The sequence below is a fragment of the Piliocolobus tephrosceles genome, chromosome 16, assembly GCF_002776525.5.
Source record: "Piliocolobus tephrosceles isolate RC106 chromosome 16, ASM277652v3, whole genome shotgun sequence".
In the NCBI taxonomy this organism is placed as follows: domain Eukaryota; kingdom Metazoa; phylum Chordata; class Mammalia; order Primates; family Cercopithecidae; genus Piliocolobus; species Piliocolobus tephrosceles.
This window is the reverse complement of record NC_045449.1, coordinates 53,848,332-53,865,975: the sequence shown is the minus strand read 5'-3', so window position 1 is coordinate 53,865,975 and position 17,644 is coordinate 53,848,332. Positions and strand designations below refer to the sequence as shown.

Sequence of the window (17,644 nt, the reverse complement as noted above, 5' to 3'; positions counted from 1 at the left end):
TACCATGTTTTTGTCATGCAATAATAAATCACGACAGATTTCCTTATTGGCACATATATAACTCTCTTATGCTTTTTAACGGCCATGTAGAAGTTCTTATCCTAGTCAGTGGTGGATTGATAGGATCCATGAACTCTAGGAACTTCATTCAAAACAATGTTTGTCGGTCAGGTGCAGTAGCTCACGCCTGTCATCCCAGCACTTTGGAAGGCCAAGGTGGGCAGATCACTTGAGGTCAGGAGTTTGAGACCAGCCTGGCCAACATGGTGAAACCCCATCTCTACCAAAAATATAAAAAATTTAGCTGCGTGTGATGGTGCATGCCTGTAATCCTAACTACTCGGGAGGCTGAGGCAGGCGAATTGCTTGAACCCAGGAGGCAGAGGTTGCAGTGAGCCAAGATCATGCCACTGCACTCCAGCGTGGGTGACAGAGCAAGACTCTGTCTCAAAAAAAAAAGTGTTTGTGTGTTGCATGTATGGGCAATCACACATTTTTGAAGAATAATTCATATCATTTACCAGATCCTCAAAGGGGTCTGTAGCCCAAAAAGGGTTAAGAATCACTCCTTTTAGAACATCTGGCTCAAGTGTGAAGTTCTGGGAGCTTCGCTTTGGCTCTGCCACGGATCTGGGATAATGCAACCCTGGCCAAGTCAACCCAGCTGTCACCAAGCACCTGCTCTGTGACAGACACTGTGCAGGGGCTGGGGAAAGATGTGAAATCCACAGGCCTGACCTGAAGGAACCCGAGTTGTAATGGGGGATAGACATTTATATTAGGGTAAAGGTGAGCAGCCTTCAGTCCTGGACACGTGTTTAGAAGGAAAATAGCACAAGGATCAGAGGAGAATACCTTGATGGTGCTGAGAAAATAAGGCGGGACCCTCTAATATTCACTGGACATCTGTGCACAGTACTGTGGTAGTCCCTTTCACACAGTTTACGTTCCTGGAATCTGCAAAAGAATTTATAGAATTGCTCTTATGCCTTTTTTAATTAATGTTATAAAACAGATAAGAATACCAAAGAACAACCTGGGCACGGTGGCTCACGTCTGTAATCCCAGCACTTTGGGAGACCGAGGCGGGCAGATCATGAGGTCAGGAGATCGAGACCATCCTGGCCAACACAGTGAAACCCTGTCTCGACTAAAAATACTAAAAAATTAGCCGAGCGTGGTGGCGGGCATCTATAGTCCCAGCTACTCGGGAGGCCAAGGCAGGAGAATCGCTTGAACCTGGGAGGCAGAGGTTGCAGTGAGCTGAGATTGCGCCACTACACTCCAGCCTGGGCGACAGAGTGAGACTCCATCTCAAAAAAAAAAAAAAAAAGAATACCAAAGAATGCTGGGTGTGGTGGCTCACGCCTGTAATCCCAGCACTTTGAGAGGCCAAGGCAGGTGGATCACCTGAGGTCAGGAGTTTGAGACCAGCCTGACCGACATGGAGAAACCCCATCTCTACTGAAAATACAAAAATTAGCCGGGCGTGGTGGCGGGTGCCTGTAATCCCAGCTACTCAGGAGGCTGGGGCAGGAGAATCACTTGAACCCAGGAGGCAGAGGTTGCGGTGAGCTGAGATCATGCCATTGCACTCCAGCCTGGGCAACAAGAGCGAAACTCCATCTCAAAAAAAAAAAAAGGAATACCAAAGAAAACAAGAGGAAAGTTCAAGGAGGAAAAAGTGATTCCCAGTGTCCAGCGTGCAGGCAGTTGAGTGGAGGGAAGTGGCTTCTGGATCGGGCAGTTGGCTCATTGCTGACAGTGCTTCCCCACTGGGGATACTCGCTCCTGATTGTATTTTAAAACGTTAGCATGGATGCCAGGCACAGTGGCTCACACCTGTAATCTCAACATGTTCGAGGCCAAGGTGGGAGAATCACTTGAGCCTAGGAGTTCAAGACTAGCCTGGGCAATATGGCAAAACGCCATCTCTACAAAAAATACAAAAATTAGCTGGGCATGGCACCTATAGTGTCAGCTACTTGGGAGGCTGAGATGGGAGGATCACTTGAGCTCAAGAAGGTTGAGGCTGCAGTGAACTGTGATTGTGCCACTGCACTCCAGCCTGGCCAACCGAGGGAGGAGACCTTGTCTCAAAAAAGAGAAAACAAAAGTTCAGCATGGAAAGGCCTTCAGGAGGCAGAGTAGCTGGCAGCTCTGGAGTCAGGCTTACCCGAGTAAAAGCCCGGCTGTGATCTCTTACACACAGTGACCTTGGGCACATTATTTGCCCAGGCTTCAGCTTCTTCATCTATAAAATGGGGATAATGATCCCACCAGCTTACAGGCTATTGTAAGATCTGAATAACTAATGCTTAGAAAGGGCTTTACCAGTGCTTGGGAAATGATAAGTGGGCATTAGATCATAATTCTCATGAATATCCTCATCACAGTCCAGCCCCTTCATTTTACGGATGAGGAACACGGAAGTTCAGAGAGGAGGAGTGGCCACACGGGCAGCCAGCTTGGCCTGGAAGGCTGGGCTGCTTTCTCCGCTGGCACAGACTTCTAAAGCACCTTGTGTTTTGAAGTATCTCCTCCCACCCTCTTTGGTCTGGGTAACTGGAAATATTTTTAGCATGGACGGGACACTCTAAGAGGACTTACAGATTTCTGCAAAGTTAAAGCCAAGTTTCCCCAACTCTTTTGGATCACAGCCCTGTTAATATCTCAGTCATTGTTTCAGGGCAACCCAGGCCAAAACAAATACCCAACAGATCTGTGTATGAAGCAATGAGGTCAAATAAGTCTTCATCCTAACAACTTAGTAGCCATTTGAAAAGCAACACATAAGTTGAAAGAAAAAGGGTCCTTCCATTTCCAAACAGCCGGATTATTAATGGGACGTATGCCTTGTTGCACATCTCAACCCTTGAAATCAGATAGGACACCACCACCTTCATTTCCCACATTTTCTCCTTGAAGTACTTTTAATCACAGTGACCTCCAAAAACCTAGCTTCATAGAGATACATTATCAAAGGGAATGTCGCATGATCGAACTTGGAAGCTGAACTGTCTTGAGCAAGTAGTTCATGCGGTGTCCAGCAGATGTTGCTGTGGCTGTTTCCCTCAAATGTCAGATATCCATTTGGCACCCTTCTGAGTTCTCTGCAGTGCCCCGGGGTGCCTCAGCTCAGTTTGGGGTTGGTTAGGCTGAAAACATTTGCTAACAAGTCCTGTTGTTGAATTAGTTCCAACTCAGGTTCAGAGGCTTTTTAGAGCTGGAAACACTGGCAGAGTCAAAGTTCATAGGAGGTGATTAGTCAAACCAGATATTAGGGAACCAGAAGGGTGATATTTTCCACTGATAGGCAAAAGTCCAAAAACCCCACAGTGTCAGAGCTGTTTGCCAAGTCAGCAAGTCTGTGGAGATCGCTTCCAAGCTGGTTCTGTTACTGCCAGCGCCCCCTGGCGATGCCACTCAAGGCTTACTTGAGAACCATCAGCAGCCGGGAAGGAGGGCAAGTCTATTAAGAAGTCTAAGAGGCCGGGCGCAGTGGTTCATGCCTGTAATCCCAGCACTTTTGGAGGCCGAGGCGGGTGGATCACGAGGCCAGGAGTTCAAGACCAGCCTGGCCAACATGGTGAAACCCCGTCTCTACTAAAAATACAAAAATTAGCTGGGTGTGGTGACATGTGCCTGTAGTCCCAGCTACTCGGGAGGCTGAGGCATGAGAATCCCTTGAACCCAGGAGGCGGAGGTTGCAGTGAGCTGAGATATCACTCCACTGCACTCCAGCGTGGTGACAGAGCAAGACTCTATCTCCAAAAAAAAAAAAAAAAAAAAAAAAAGGTGTAACAGACTGGGCACAGTGGCTCACACCTGTAATCCCAGCCCTTTGGGAGGCCGAGGTGGGCAGATCACCTGAGGTCAGGAGTTTAAGACCAGCGTGACCAACATGGTGAAACCCTGTCTCTACTAAAAATATGAAAAATTAGCTGGGCATAGTGGTGGGCGCCTGTACTCCCAACAACTCGGGAGGCTGAGGCAGGAGAATTGCTTGAACCCAGGAGGCGGAGGTTGTAATTAGCTGAGATTGCACCGCTGCACTCCAGCCTGGGCGACACAGCGAGACTCTGTCTCAAAAAAAAAAAGGTCTAAGTGTCGGTCTAAGTGCCAGCTTCTCTGATGTGAGCTGGAGGAATTGGGGAGCTAGCACTTCCTGAGTGCCCACTGGTTGCCAGGCTTGGTGTCAGTTACCATCCTTCCAAATCCTTGCTCTACCCAGGAGCAGATACCACTGTCCCTGCTGTTTGCATATGGAAACACGTGGATGGGAAGTCTGCTGCCTTGTTTTAAAAGGCTGAGCCAGGATCTAAGCCCACGATGTTTATATCCAAGGCCTATTTCCTCCCACCAAGTTGCTGGTCCCTTTCGAAAGTGGATGATCCCAGACCTGCCAGTCGGCAGTGGGAGTGCCCTTGGCCAAACCCCTCCGCAGAAGCCTCCTTATGTTCCCAGATGCTGGGAGACAGCTGCAAATAGAATAAACACTGCTCTGTCTATGTGGATGTTTTAGTCCTCTGGGAAAGAAACAAATAATTACAAGAGTTAAGAAAAGTGTTGAGGCCGGGCGCGGTGGCTCATGCCTGTAATCCTAACACTTTGGGAAGCCGACACGGGCGAATCACAAGGTCAGGAGTTTGAGACCAGCCTGGCCAGCATGGTGAAACCCTGTCTCTACTAAAAATACAAAAAGTATCCGGGCATGGTGGCACACACCTGTAGTCCCAGCTACTCGGGAGGCTGAGGCAGGAGAATCACTTGAACCCAGGAGGCGGAGGTTGCAGTGAACCAAGATCACGTCACTGTATGCCAGCCTGGGTGACACAGCGAGACTCTGTCTCAAAAAAAAAGAAAAGAAAAACAAAAATGTACCCAATGGAGTCCAAATCTTGGTTCCTGACCATCAGATAAGTCAGAAGCCCAGCTTCTGAGAGTAGACATGGATGGTGATAAGCAAAAGGACCCACATCCTAGAAACTGCCCAGACATTTAGCTGGAGGAAAAAATGTTCTGCGTTTGGCAGATTTGAGGGCGGACAGCGTGCCAGCAGCCTGGATGAGGAATGTAGGGTTTTGGTTTTTTTGGGGGGCGGGGGATGGTTTTTGTTTTGTTTGTTTGTTTGTTTGTTTGTTTTGAGATGGAGTCTCACTCCGTCGCCAGACTGGAGTGCAGTGGCGCGATCTCGGCTCGTTGCAACCTCTGACTCCCGAGTTCAAGCGATTCTCCTGCCTCAGCCTCCTGAGTAGCTGGGATTACAGCCTCATGCCACCACGCCCACCTAATTTTTATATTTTTAGTAGAGACAGGGTTTTGGCCAGGATGGTCTTGATCTCCTGACCTTGATCTCCTTGATCCACCCGCCTCAGCCTCCCAAAGTGCTGAGATTACAGGCATGAGCCACCGCGCCCGGCCAGAATGTAGTTTTTTTGGTTTTGTTTTTGGTTTTTTTGAGACGGAGTCTCGCTCTGTTGCCCAGGCTGGAGTGCAGTCGCATGATCTCAGCTCACTGCAAGCTCCACCTCCCAGGTTCACACCATTCTCCTGCCTCAGCCTCCCGAGAGCTGGGACTACAGGCGCCTGCCACCACGCCTGGCTAATTTTTTTTGTGTGTATTTTTTAGTAGAGATGGGGTTTCACCGTGTTAGCCAGGATGGTGTTGATCTCCTGACCTCATGATCCGCCCACCTCGGCCTCCCAAAGTGCTGGGATTACAGGCGTGAGCCACCACGCCCAGCCCGGAATGTAGTTTTTATGCGGCTGTTTTTGCACATGGGCAGCACTCCAGAACTTTAATTAAGTTCAGGAAGTTGCTCCTGATACCAAGGGCACGGGATATTTAGGCTCTGAGGGTCCAGCAGGCCCCCCAGGCCCCTGCATAGCCACTGGAAACATCAGCAGCCTCTGTGTGTGGAGCACCAGGGTCCTGACAGGATGTCAGGGACCCAGCTCTGGTCCCCTCATCCTGTCTGTCTCACAGCTGCCTCTGGGCCCTTGCAGGTGCGGCTGGAAGTATTTCGGGCGGAGGAACTGATGGCATGTGCAGGATTGACCTCACCCAGAATTGTCCCTTTGTATGGAGCCGTGAGGGAAGGGCCTTGGGTCAACATCTTCATGGAGCTGCTGGAAGGTAAGGAGCCAGGTCCCACTCTTTCTCCAAATTCAGGGCCAAAGGTTCCCCCCTGAGTCTTGCCCAAGTTGGCCTTGGTCACTGATCCATCCATTGTTAACCTCTTGACCCTATGACCCTGCTTTCCACCACCTGCCCCGTGCTCTTGCCCTTGGCTGGCATGGAGGCTCGAGCAAGTCCCAGGTATAGCCTGGCCTTTGTTCTTCTAGGTGGCTCCCTGGGCCAGCTGGTCAAGGAGCAGGGCTGTCTCCCAGAGGACCGGGCCCTCTACTACCTGGGCCAGGCCCTGGAGGGGCTGGAATACCTCCACTCACGAAGGATTCTGCATGGGGACGTCAAAGGTAAGGCCCAGGCCCCACGGCCCTGGTCCCCAGCAGGCTGTTCTCTCACACCATCCTGCCTGATCTCCTCTCAGTTCTGGGCTAGCCTGGTCATCTCCAGTAGCAGGCCCTGAGTCAGGCTGACAGGACTCTGCCTGTAGGAAAGGGAATGATGTTCTCCAACCCCTTAGCCAAGCACTGTAGTTTCTGGTAGATGGTGGCCACAGAGAAGCAAAGGTCAAGCTCCCACCCAGTGGTGACCCCTGGTATGGGGTTGGGGCAGGCGAGCAGAGTGGCAGCGTTCCCCAGAGTAAACCCTGCTCCTGTCCCCTTGCCCTCAGAGATCCTGTCTGCTTCTAGCCTGAACTGATACCCTCCTCCCTTCCTCCACAACTAATGAAACTAATCAGAAGCAGCAGCTGCCACGTAGGGGCAGCCAGAAAATTACATCACTGGAGGGCAGGCCAAACCGAGCCAGGGTGGGCTGAGACCCGGCATGACTCACCTGTTCCTCTTCCTCCCCGCGGCGGCCTGGCAGCTGACAACGTGCTCCTGTCCAGCGATGGGAGCCATGCAGCCCTCTGCGACTTTGGCCATGCTGTGTGTCTTCAACCTGATGGCCTGGGGAAGTCCTTGCTCACAGGTAAGGCCCCCCACCAACTGCTGTGCCCCCCAGTGCATTCATTCGCCAAATGCCTTCCATGCTTTCCAGAATGGGAATTGAGATGTGAACACTTAGGTCCACCTGTGTGTTTAAGCCCCACACCCAGTCTGGATGATTATTGGGGGTTTCTTTGTTACGCGGAAATGTGATCATGGATGTCAGGTGCTCATCGCTGATGCTCCTGTACACAGGGAAGAGAGGGAAAGGCTGTTGACTCTCGCTAGGTCCCAGGCCTTCTGCCTTGGAGGCCCTGTGGCTCCCCCCGCCTCTTGTCTGGCCTTTTCAGGGGAGTGCACTGCCAGCCTGTGACCCCAGCTCTCTTGCGCCTCTGAGCACAGTTGGCTGGAAGCAGTGGACAGGCTGACCAAGGGGCCTGGTCTCTAAAGCCAGTGAAATATCTTTCTTTAACTCCTCTGATTATTGAAATAATCCATGCCCACTGTGAAGTATAGAGTTAAGCATATAAAAGAGGTAGAGAACAGAATTCTCACCATTCCTCTTACCCAGAGAGAGAATCACAAATTTTTTTGTTGTTTTCGTTAAGACGGAGTCTCACTCTGTCACCCAGGCTGGAGTGCAGTGGCACAATCTCGGCTCACTGCAACCTCCGCCTGCCGGGTTCAAGCAATTCTCCTTCCTCAGCCTCCTGAGTAGCTGGGATTATAGGCACCTGCCACCATGCCCAGCAAATTTTTGTATTTTTAGTAGAGACGGGGTTTTGCTATGTTGGCCAGGCCAGTCTCAAACTCCAGACCTCAGGTGATCCCGCCCCCCCCAGCCTCCCAAAGTGCTGCGATTACAGGCATGAGCCTCTGCGCCCGACCGAATCATGAATATTTTAGATAACTCCTTCCAGGCTGTTGTTTTCCCTGTGTCTAGTTAGCGCCATTATAACACAATTTTATGCCCTGCTTTTTTCATTTATAGCATTAAGGATAAAATGATTTCATTCTGACCAACAGAAAAAGAATCTTTGGGAAGTATATGATTGTGTGTTGTTGAAGGACTGTGTTGGTAATTCTGAAGATGTAAATTGAATGTGGACACTTGACCTCCACCCGTGTTGTTTTAAGCCCTTTTAAAATAACTTTAGTGGGCTTTTTCTTGTTACAAAAAAAAAAATGTATCTTTTCTAATTTTTTTTTAATTTTTATTTTTTAGAGACAGAGTCTTGCTGTGTCACCCAGGCTGGAGTGCAGTGGCGCACTCATAGCTCACTGCAGCCTCAAGCTCCTTGGCTCTAGTGATCCTCCCACCTCAGCTTCCTGAGTATGAGTAGCTGGGACCACAGGCATGCACCACAATGTCCGGCTCATTTTTTTAAATTTTTTGTAGATATACATGGGGTCTCAGTATGTTGCCCGGGCTGGTCTCAAATTCCTGGATTTAAGCAGTCCTCCCACCTCAGTCTCCCAAAGTGCTGGGATTACAGGCATGAGCCTGACCATTTTTTCTAATATCTTTTGAAGAAAGTAGAGCTAAGCAAAAATTACAAATACAGATCACCAGGAAAAAAACCACTGTTCACATCTGCCATCTACCTTTCAGTCTTTTATGCAAATAAGTTTTCTATTATGATTTTTAAATTTCACTTACTAGTATTTCAGGAACATCATACCAGTAATTAACCTTCTACAACCTAATTTGTAATGTCCAGCCCCTGCCCTGTTTTCAAAAAACACTTTAAGGGTTTGGTCCAAAGGGCAGAGTCCATATCATGGATGCTCTATTGCTTGGTACAAGTTCCCAGCAGAGTCCCCGCCTAGCTCCTCCCTACAAGTTTGACTTGGAGATGTTATTTCTGTATTTAAAGCACTTTAACATGGCCGGATACAGTGGCTCATGCCTGTAATCTCAGCACTTTGGGAGGCCGAAGTGGGTGGATCACCTGAGATCAGGAGTTCGAAACCAGCCTAGCCAGCATGGTGAAACCCCATCTCTACTAAAAATATAAAAATTAGCTGGGCATGGTGGCTCATGCCTATAATTCCAGCTACTCAGGAGGCTGAGGCAGGAGAATCACTTGAACCCAGGAAGCGGAGGTTGCAGTGAGCCAAGATCGCACCATCGTACTCCAGCCTGGGTTGACAGAGCGAGACTCTGTCTCAAAGAACGAAAAAGATAATAAAATAAAAAGTACTTTAACAGTGACAAATTTAAGATACCCTGAGGATTAACTGGGGTGACCATTGCCTAGGCTCCTGCCCATCAGCTTTCCAGGTGACTTTATGTCTTATCCGCCTTCTCAGGGGACTACATCCCTGGCACAGAGACCCACATGGCTCCGGAGGTGGTGTTGGGCAGGCGCTGCGACGCCAAGGTGGACGTCTGGAGCAGCTGCTGCATGATGCTGCACATGCTCAACGGCTGCCACCCTTGGACTCAGTTCTTCCGAGGGCCGCTCTGCCTCAAGGTCGGTGACGGCACCCGGCATGGCCAACATGGGGAGCTGCAGGGCCCTGGGGCCCGGGCCGCAGGCTGGAGGGGCTGCTCTGCGGTGGCAGTTGGAGCAAGGGGAGGCCTGGTCATCCATGTGGGATCCTAATTCAAATACTTGCCACCCAAATCTGGGGGTACAAAGGGAGATCCAGCTGCGGAGGCTCACCAAGTTCATGGCAGGTGAGACCTCCCTTCTGTCCATACCCTGGGCCCATCCACCTGCCTCCTCATGGGCCAGGCCTGGAAGCTATGGGCATCTCGCTGCCTGGCTCTGGCCTGTTTCACGGGCTCCATTTGTCCCTGTCCTGGGAAAAGTGCCCTCACTGTAGCCCAGACCCCTCCATTCCTTGTGACAGACCCCAGCACAGTGGCAGCAGGGGCCGGCGGGAGCTGCACAGAGAGCAGTAACAGCCGGGTGTCAGGAAATGAGGGAAGGCAGGCCTCACCTGTTGTCTTTTGCGCCCCAGATTGCCAGCGAGCCTCCGCCTGTGAGGGAGATCCCACCCTCCTGTGCCCCGCTCACAGCCCAGGCCATCCAGGAGGGACTGAAGAAAGAGCCTGTCCACCGCGCGTCTGCAGCGGAGCTGGCAGGGAAGGTGAACCGGGCACTACAGCAAGGTAAGAGGAGCCCCGCGCTAGCTGCCCCGGGGGGCAGAGGACAGAGGTAGACAGAGGAGACAGGTGGCCGCAGGTCCAGAGCAAGGTACCCCTCAGAGCCTTAGTTTCCCCCTCTGGAGTAGGGGCTGCAGCCGCCTCGGGGTTGTTGGGAGATTGTGGCAGTACCACGCCTTGGCGCAGAGGCAGCGCTCAGGAGATGGGAAAGAGAAGATTCACACACGAACTCGAAGTGTTTTTTCCATTCTCCCACTCAACTACAATCAAGCAGAAGACTCCTGTGACCACATGTGTGGGGATTTCCACCCCACCAAGCCAGCAATCAGTTCTGCAGCAGACGAGCTGGGTGTCCTCTAAGTCAGTTCTGTTCTAACACTATCTACCTGGAGGTAGCGTCAGAGCCCGCAGCAGGAGGGCTCGATCCCCAGGACTGTGCCCCCTACCCATGCCAGTCTCAGGCCCACGTGTTTACCTGTGCTTCTGACCAACTGGCTATAAATCAGGGACCCCACGGCCCCCTCCTTGGGATCGATTAATTTGCTGGAGTGGTTCACAGAACTCAGAGAAACACTTCCTTACATTTACCAGTTTATTAGAAAGGATATTACAAAGGATACAAATGAGATGCATAGGGCAAGGCATGTGGGAGGGAGCACGGAGCTTCCAGGGCTTGACACCCTCCAGGAACCTCCACGTGCCCAGCTACCAGAAGCTCTCTGAACCCTGTCTTCTTGGGTTTTTGTGGAGGCTTCAGTAAAAAGGCATGACTGATGAAACCATTGGCCATTGGTGAACAGCTTAACCTTTAGCCCCCTTCCCTCCCAGTATGCGGGATGGTAGGATGAAAGTCCCAGCCCTCTAATCCTGCCTATGTCTCTTGGATGACCAGCCTCCATCCTGAAGCTACCTAGGGGCTGCCAGCCTTCAGTCAATCCATTAATACACAGAAAGAGATCACTTTGGAGAGTAAGGCTTTTAGGAGTTATGTGCCAGAAATGGGGTTAAAGATGAAATATATGTTTACTAATATCACAAGGGTTATGATGTGTAAAGGGGGCTGAAACTCGCTAGGATTCCAAGAATACAAAATAAAGAGAGGCCGGGAGCAGCGGCTCACACCTGTAATCCCAGCACTTTGGGAGGCTGGGGCAGGAGGATCACTTGAGGCCAGGAGTTCAGGATCAGCCTGAGCAACATAGCAAGACCCTTTCTCTGCAAAAAAAAAATTTAAAAATTAACCAGACATGGTAGCATGTGCCTGTAGTCCCAGCTACTCAGGGGGTGGGAGGATTGTTTGAGCCTGGGAGGTCGAGGCTGCAGTGAGCCACGATTGTACCACTGCACTCCAGCCTGGGCAGCAGAGACCCTGACTCAAAAAATAAATAAATAAAGCCAGGTAACACTCGAGAGCCATTTGACTAGAAGAAAGCAGAAAGTTGGTGGGATGTGGGGCTGTTGGGACCCCTCAGGTGCTGCTGATGGGCATGTGGACAAGGCTGCCCACTCTGGAGAGCACCTGGCTGCACTCAGGCAGATGTCTACAGACTGAGACCGAGGACCTCTACCCCTGGGTGCACTGACAAAGGAATGCCAACAGATCCATATGGGAACACGCCTGAGGATGCGCACTACAGCTCCCTTTGTGGGAGGGGAGTAGGGGACAGTGGGGTCCCTCATTGGGAGGACAGAGACACAAAAGGGGATGCCACATGGAGCACCAAGCAGTTCAAGCAACTCGGTGTTCACAGAGCAGCATGGATGGATCCTAAAGCCATGGTGCCGAGTGAAAAGAGAACCCGACACAGAATGGGACCCAGATGGTAATGTTTGGTAAACTGAAAACTGATCAATAGCCAGGTATGGTGGTGCATGTCTGTAGTCCCAGCCACTCAGGAGGCTGAGGTGGAAGGATCGCTTGAGCCCAGGAGTTGGAGTCCAGCCTGGGCAACACGGTGAGACCTCGTCTCTTTAAAAAATAAAAAATACAAAAATAAAAATCGATAAATAAAACAACACACATTTTGCAAGAACACAACACAATCAAAAATGATACATCAAACACAATAGAACGTCACCTGAGGGATGGGCACAAAAAGGCCGTGATTATAGGAATGAAAATGAAATAAAACCAGAGAGATCTTGCACCTCACCAAAGACAGCTGGTAGTTATAAGGATGAGGGTGGTCCCAGGGTTGAACTTGCCCCACACCAGAACCAACGGTGCCTGACTGAGGACGGGGTAGTACTGACTGAGGACGGGGTAGGAGAGATGGCGGGTCCAGGACGCCACTTTGCCTGGGAGCTCTTGAGTTGGTGTAGCCCCAGGGCTTTTTTCAGTCGTCTCTTTCTTGTTAACAAAGTCCCCTGGAACTGATTCTGTAGTTTTTCAATTTGCTGCTGACACCTAGAAGGAAAATGGAATTAAAGACAGAAATCCAGTCCTATCCCTGTTATATCGGGACCATCTTACTGAGGAAGTCTCCTGTGGAGACCACCATGCTGCCCTCTGAAGTCACCTCCCATGGTGGCCTGGGGCAGGTCCTCCCCTCTGTTCGCCTCTAGCCCTTCTGCTCTCAGGAGAGGCCGCTCCTGCCTGGACCGCTGTCTGTGCACAGCACGCTTCCCCTCACCATTGTACTCTCTGTTTTCTAGTGGGAGGTCTGAAGAGCCCTTGGAGGGGAGAATATAAAGAACCAAGACATCCACCACCAAATCAAGCCAATTATCACCAGACCCTCCATGCCCAGCCGAGGGAGCTTTCGCCAAGGTCCCCAGCGCCTCGGCCAGTGGAGGAGACAACAGGCAGAGCCCCTAAGCTCCAGCCTCCTCTCCCACCAGAGCCCCCAGAGCCAAACAAGTCTCCTCCCTTGACTTTGAGCAAGGAGGAGTCTGGAATGTGGGAACCCTTACCTCTGTCTTCCCTGGAGCCAGCGCCTGCCAGAAACCCCAGCTCACCAGAGCGGAAAGCAACCTTCCCAGAGCAGGAACTGCAGCAGCTGGAAATAGGTATGGACAACCATGGCTGCAGCTGGGGCCGTGAGCACTGGCCGCGGAGGCCGGTGCTTCTCCTTACCTGCGGTGTGGGCCTTCTTCTGGCCCCTTCCCCAGCAGTTCAGCTTCTACAGACTGTGCAGGAAGAACCGCTGAAAACACAGCCAGCCTCCTCCCAGTCTTTCACAGCCATCTTCCACTTTTCCCTGCAGAATTATTCCTGAACAGCCTGTCCCAGCCATTTTCTCTGGAGGAGCAGGAGCAAATTCTCTCGTGCCTCAGCATCGACAGCCTCTCCCTGTCGGATGACAGCGAGAAGGTGAGTCAGTTGTGGCCCCGCAGCCATGGCTCCAGGGGTGTGGTTCTCCCGGTCCTGGCACAGAGCAAATAGCTTTGCGTCCAGCTAGCGAATGGACTCTGCAAGTAGTGGGTAAAGGGAGGGTGATGGGGGTCACCCCTTCCTTCTGGTAGGGGTCCTCACTAGGTTGGGGGAGGTGGTCATGGTTCAGAGTGAGAGAAACCATGGGAATCTACCCTTCTGGGATTAGGGAATGTGTTTTGCCACCAGAGATAATGGGGAGGCAGGCCTTGGTCCCCCATGGAGGCAACCCTTACCCTCCTCCAGCTGAGGGCATGAGCAGTGCCCCTTTGCCTCAAATGAGACCCAAGCCAGAGATGGATCCTGGAGCCCAGGGCCCTGAGTCCATACCCAATCCTGTTGTTTCAGAACCCATCAAAGGCCTCTCAAAGCTCACGGGACACCCTGAGCTCAGGCGTACACTCCTGGAGCAGCCAGGCCGAGGCTCGAAGCTCCAGCTGGAACATGGTGCTGGCCCGGGGGCGGCCCACCGACACCCCAAGCTATTTCAATGGTACAGTCCAATTCCCACCTGCTCAGCAGCCCCCATGGCAGCTGATCTGCCTGGAGCTAGACAGCCATTGAGGGATTGTGTCTCCCCTCCCCTGGCACAGTGGGAGGGAGGAGGGCGCCTGGTCCCAGAACATGAGGTTCCTGGCCAGTAAGTTGGGTTTCGAGCAAAGGTCCCAATCACCCACGAGCCTTTCCTGATTGGGCAGTGAGGGACCATTAAGCCCTCATTGGCGGCTGATGGAGTCCCAGAAGGTTCCCCCCGCCTGGGGAGGAGAGCAGTCGCTCTTGACCTGGAGTCAGGAAACTGAGCAATTAATCTCTTCTAAAGGGAAAAGGAACAGGACCTGTGAGCATTTTAATCAGAAACTCAGCCAAAGGAACCCCCTCTGAGAGCTGAGGTCAAATGAGAAAGACAACATAAAATTCCTTCGTTTTCAAGCTTGATTGCATAGGTTATGATGTGGCTTTGCTAGAACAAGGGCGTCATCAGATCGGAGTGCCCTGCTCTCCAGGGCAAGTGTGACTCATGGCAGCAGGCCCCCATCGCTGGCCAGAGGCCACTTCAACTCGGGGAACAATCTAAATTGCCCATAATCTAATTTGAGGATCTTTGTGTTCAGTTCCTTTCTGCTGTGCATCCAAGTTGAAATACTACTTCCCCATAGGAGCCAACCCCAGCTCTTAGCAACGCACAGGCCAGATCCCAGGTGCTGGCGGCCAGGAAGAACTAGCAGGTGTATATAACATGAGGGCTGTTCCAGCCTGAATTTTTTATTTTTCTTATAAAATGCAGCTTTGTGACTGGGTGTGGTGGCTCACGCCTGTAATCCCAGCACTTAGGGAGGCCAAGGCAGGTGGATTACATGAGATCAGGAGTTCGAGACCAGCCTGACCAACATGGTGTAACCCCATCTTTACTAAAAATATAAAAATTAGCTGGTTGTAGTGGCGCATGCCTGTAATCCCAGCTACTCGAGAAGCTGAGGCAGGAGAATCACTTGAACCCGGGAGATAGAGGCTGCAGTGAGCTGAGATTGCTCCATTGCACTCCAGCCAGGGCAACACAGTGAGACTCTGTCTCAAAAACAAACAAAAATGCAGCTGTGCTTAGACCAGCCTAAACTTTACCTCTGCTGCTTCATCACACCAGACCTGCTCCCCTCTACATTAAGGGCAGAGTGACTTTTAACAAAAACATTCCCTCAGCCCCTGCCAGGACCCTGCTCCTTGGAGAGCCAGCAGCCGCTCTCCTGACTGTCACCTTGCCCGCCTTCTAGGTGTGAAAGTCCAAATACAGTCTCTCAATGGTGAACACCTGCACATCCGGGAGTTCCACCGGGTCAAAGTGGGAGACATCGCCACTGGCATCAGCAGCCAGGTAAGGGGGGCAGGTATGCTCTTGACCAGCAGAGTCCCAGAAACCAGTGCACCTGGCCCCACCCTCCAGGAGGAAGGCTTTCAAAGAAGTAGAATGGCACTCTAGGGAATACTTGGAATTGGCCTTCGACATCCCCCAGGGCCTCAAAGCAAGACTGGCAGTGGTGACGGAGAGGTCCTCCAGACCCACACTTGGGCTGGGTGGGATTCTCTGAGTCCTGTGGAATGACAGACAGTGCCCTTAGGGCTGCCAGTCTGGCTGGAGGGAGATGTCTTTTCCTTTCTACGTGGCTTCTCAGCCCCATGCCATGATCTCAGCCCACTGGTTTGCTCCACCCTTAGATCCCAGCCGCAGCCTTCAGCTTGGTGACCAAAGATGGGCAGCCTGTTCGCTATGACATGGAGGTGCCAGACTCGGGCATCGACCTGCAGTGCACGCTGGCCCCCGATGGCAGCTTCGCCTGGAGCTGGAGGGTCAAGCATGGCCAGCTGGAGAACAGGCCCTAACCCCACCCTCCACTGCCGGCTCCACGCTGCCGGAAGCAGCCTTCCTGCTCGGCGCACAGTGCTGCCCTGAAACACAGGCTCAGCCGCCCCCAGGGATCTGCCAGCCCCCGGCTCAGCAGTGGGACCAGGGCCTGGCAGCAGCAAGGTGGGGGCAAGCAGAACGCCTCCCAGGATTTCCCACCTGAGTCCTGCCCCACCCTGCTGAGAAAACACTCTGCCACATGAGGAGACAGAGGAGGACGGCAGGAGTTCCCTCGGGAAACAAACAGGATCTTCTCTGCCCTGCTCCAGTCGAGGTGGCCTGGCCCGCTTGGATCAGTGACCACTTGCTGGCAGACAGGGGAGAGCAGCTTCCAGCCTGGGTCAGAAGGGGTGGGCGAGCCCCTCGGCCCCTCACCCTCCAGGCTGGTGTGAGGGTGAGTGTGTAAGGGCCCACACTCAGGTTCAGTGCACAACCAGGTCAGCAGGTATGCCCACCTGTAGGTTAACGGGAGGCCTCTGACCCCCTTGCCCGGCCTCACCTGGCCAGCTCATCCCTTTCGGGTGTAGGGGAAAGGAATGCCTGGCCCCAGAAGGCTCCCTGGTAGAATACACCACACTTTTCAGATTGTTGCAACACAGGTCCTGAGTTGACTTCTGGTTCAGCCAAGGACCAAAGAAGGTGTGTAAGTGAAGTGGTTCTCAGTCCCCAGACACGTGCCCCTTTGCTGCTGGCTACCACTCTTCCCCAGAGCAGCAGACCCTCAGCCCCTTCAGGCCCAGCACTGCCCCAGACTCGCTGGCGCTCTTCCGTCATCTGTAAAGGTGAAGGGTGATGCAGGATGTGCCTGACAGGAACGGTCTGTAGATGGACATGATCAATACTAAGGAAAGCAGCAGACGGAGACGCTCCGGCACCCCAGCCCCACTGTCAGTGTCCAGCGTGCGGGCCCCCCAGAGCACAGCTCACACGAACACTCACCCTGCCCTGCCCCGGGCCGGAGGGTACTGCCGACGGCACTTTGCACTCTGATGACCTCAAAGCACTTTCATGGCTGCCCTCTGGCAGGGCAGGTCAGTGACTCTGTAGGAGCATAGCAGGCCAGGAGATGGGGTGAAGGGACAGTCTTGAGCTGTCTACATGCATGTGACTCCTCAAACCTCTTCCAGGTTTCTCTAATAGCACCCACTTCCCCATTGCCCCAGCTTAGCCTCTTCTCCCAGGGGAGCTACTCAGGACTCATGTAGCATTAAGTCAGCTGTGAATTGTCAGGGGGGTGTCAGCTAGCCTCAACCTCCTGGGGCGGGGGACGCCGAGACTCCTTGGGAGAAGCTCATCCCCACGTCTTGCCAAGACAGCCTTTGTCCAGCTGTCCACATCCAGCCAGACTGCTCCCGGGGAGACAGCCCCGGTCCCCAGCACATAAAGAACTGCAGCATTGGTACTGCAGAGTGTGGGTTGTAGAGAACTCTTTGTAAGCAATAAAGTTTGGGGTGGTGACAAATGTTTCCAGGCCATCGGTGTCCTCTCTCTTGCCTGCCGGCTTGCTGAACCTCATGACACTTAACAACTGCCTCTCTGCCTTCTTGGTGAGATCTTTTCAAGTCCCCCTTGTTTTGGACAAGGACTGTTTCAGCCCTTGAGTGGGGTGCTTTCCCACCACTCCTCCCAGTGGGTGCTTCTAGTCCCACCTCTGGGCTATTCATCGACCAGTTAGGCAAGATGCCTTGTCCAGTGGCAT

At 52.4% G+C, this 17,644-nt stretch overlaps 1 protein-coding gene across 1 annotated transcript in view; it reads left to right on the top strand.

Annotated features, from left to right (window-relative positions):
- The window catches only part of MAP3K14 (mitogen-activated protein kinase kinase kinase 14), a 54,312-nt gene extending 36,894 nt beyond the window's left edge, over positions 1 to 17,418 (top strand). The window contains exons 7-16 of the mRNA XM_023191379.2: positions 6,010 to 6,139; positions 6,349 to 6,480; positions 6,998 to 7,102; positions 9,373 to 9,536; positions 10,030 to 10,180; positions 12,830 to 13,183; positions 13,381 to 13,487; positions 13,896 to 14,040; positions 15,317 to 15,417; positions 15,759 to 17,418. Coding sequence (XP_023047147.2) covers positions 6,010 to 6,139; positions 6,349 to 6,480; positions 6,998 to 7,102; positions 9,373 to 9,536; positions 10,030 to 10,180; positions 12,830 to 13,183; positions 13,381 to 13,487; positions 13,896 to 14,040; positions 15,317 to 15,417; positions 15,759 to 15,923 — 1,554 coding nt within the window. The 3' untranslated portion in view covers positions 15,924 to 17,418. The remainder of the gene's footprint in view (positions 1 to 6,009; positions 6,140 to 6,348; positions 6,481 to 6,997; positions 7,103 to 9,372; positions 9,537 to 10,029; positions 10,181 to 12,829; positions 13,184 to 13,380; positions 13,488 to 13,895; positions 14,041 to 15,316; positions 15,418 to 15,758) is intronic.
- The last annotated feature ends 226 nt before the right edge of the window (positions 17,419 to 17,644 follow it).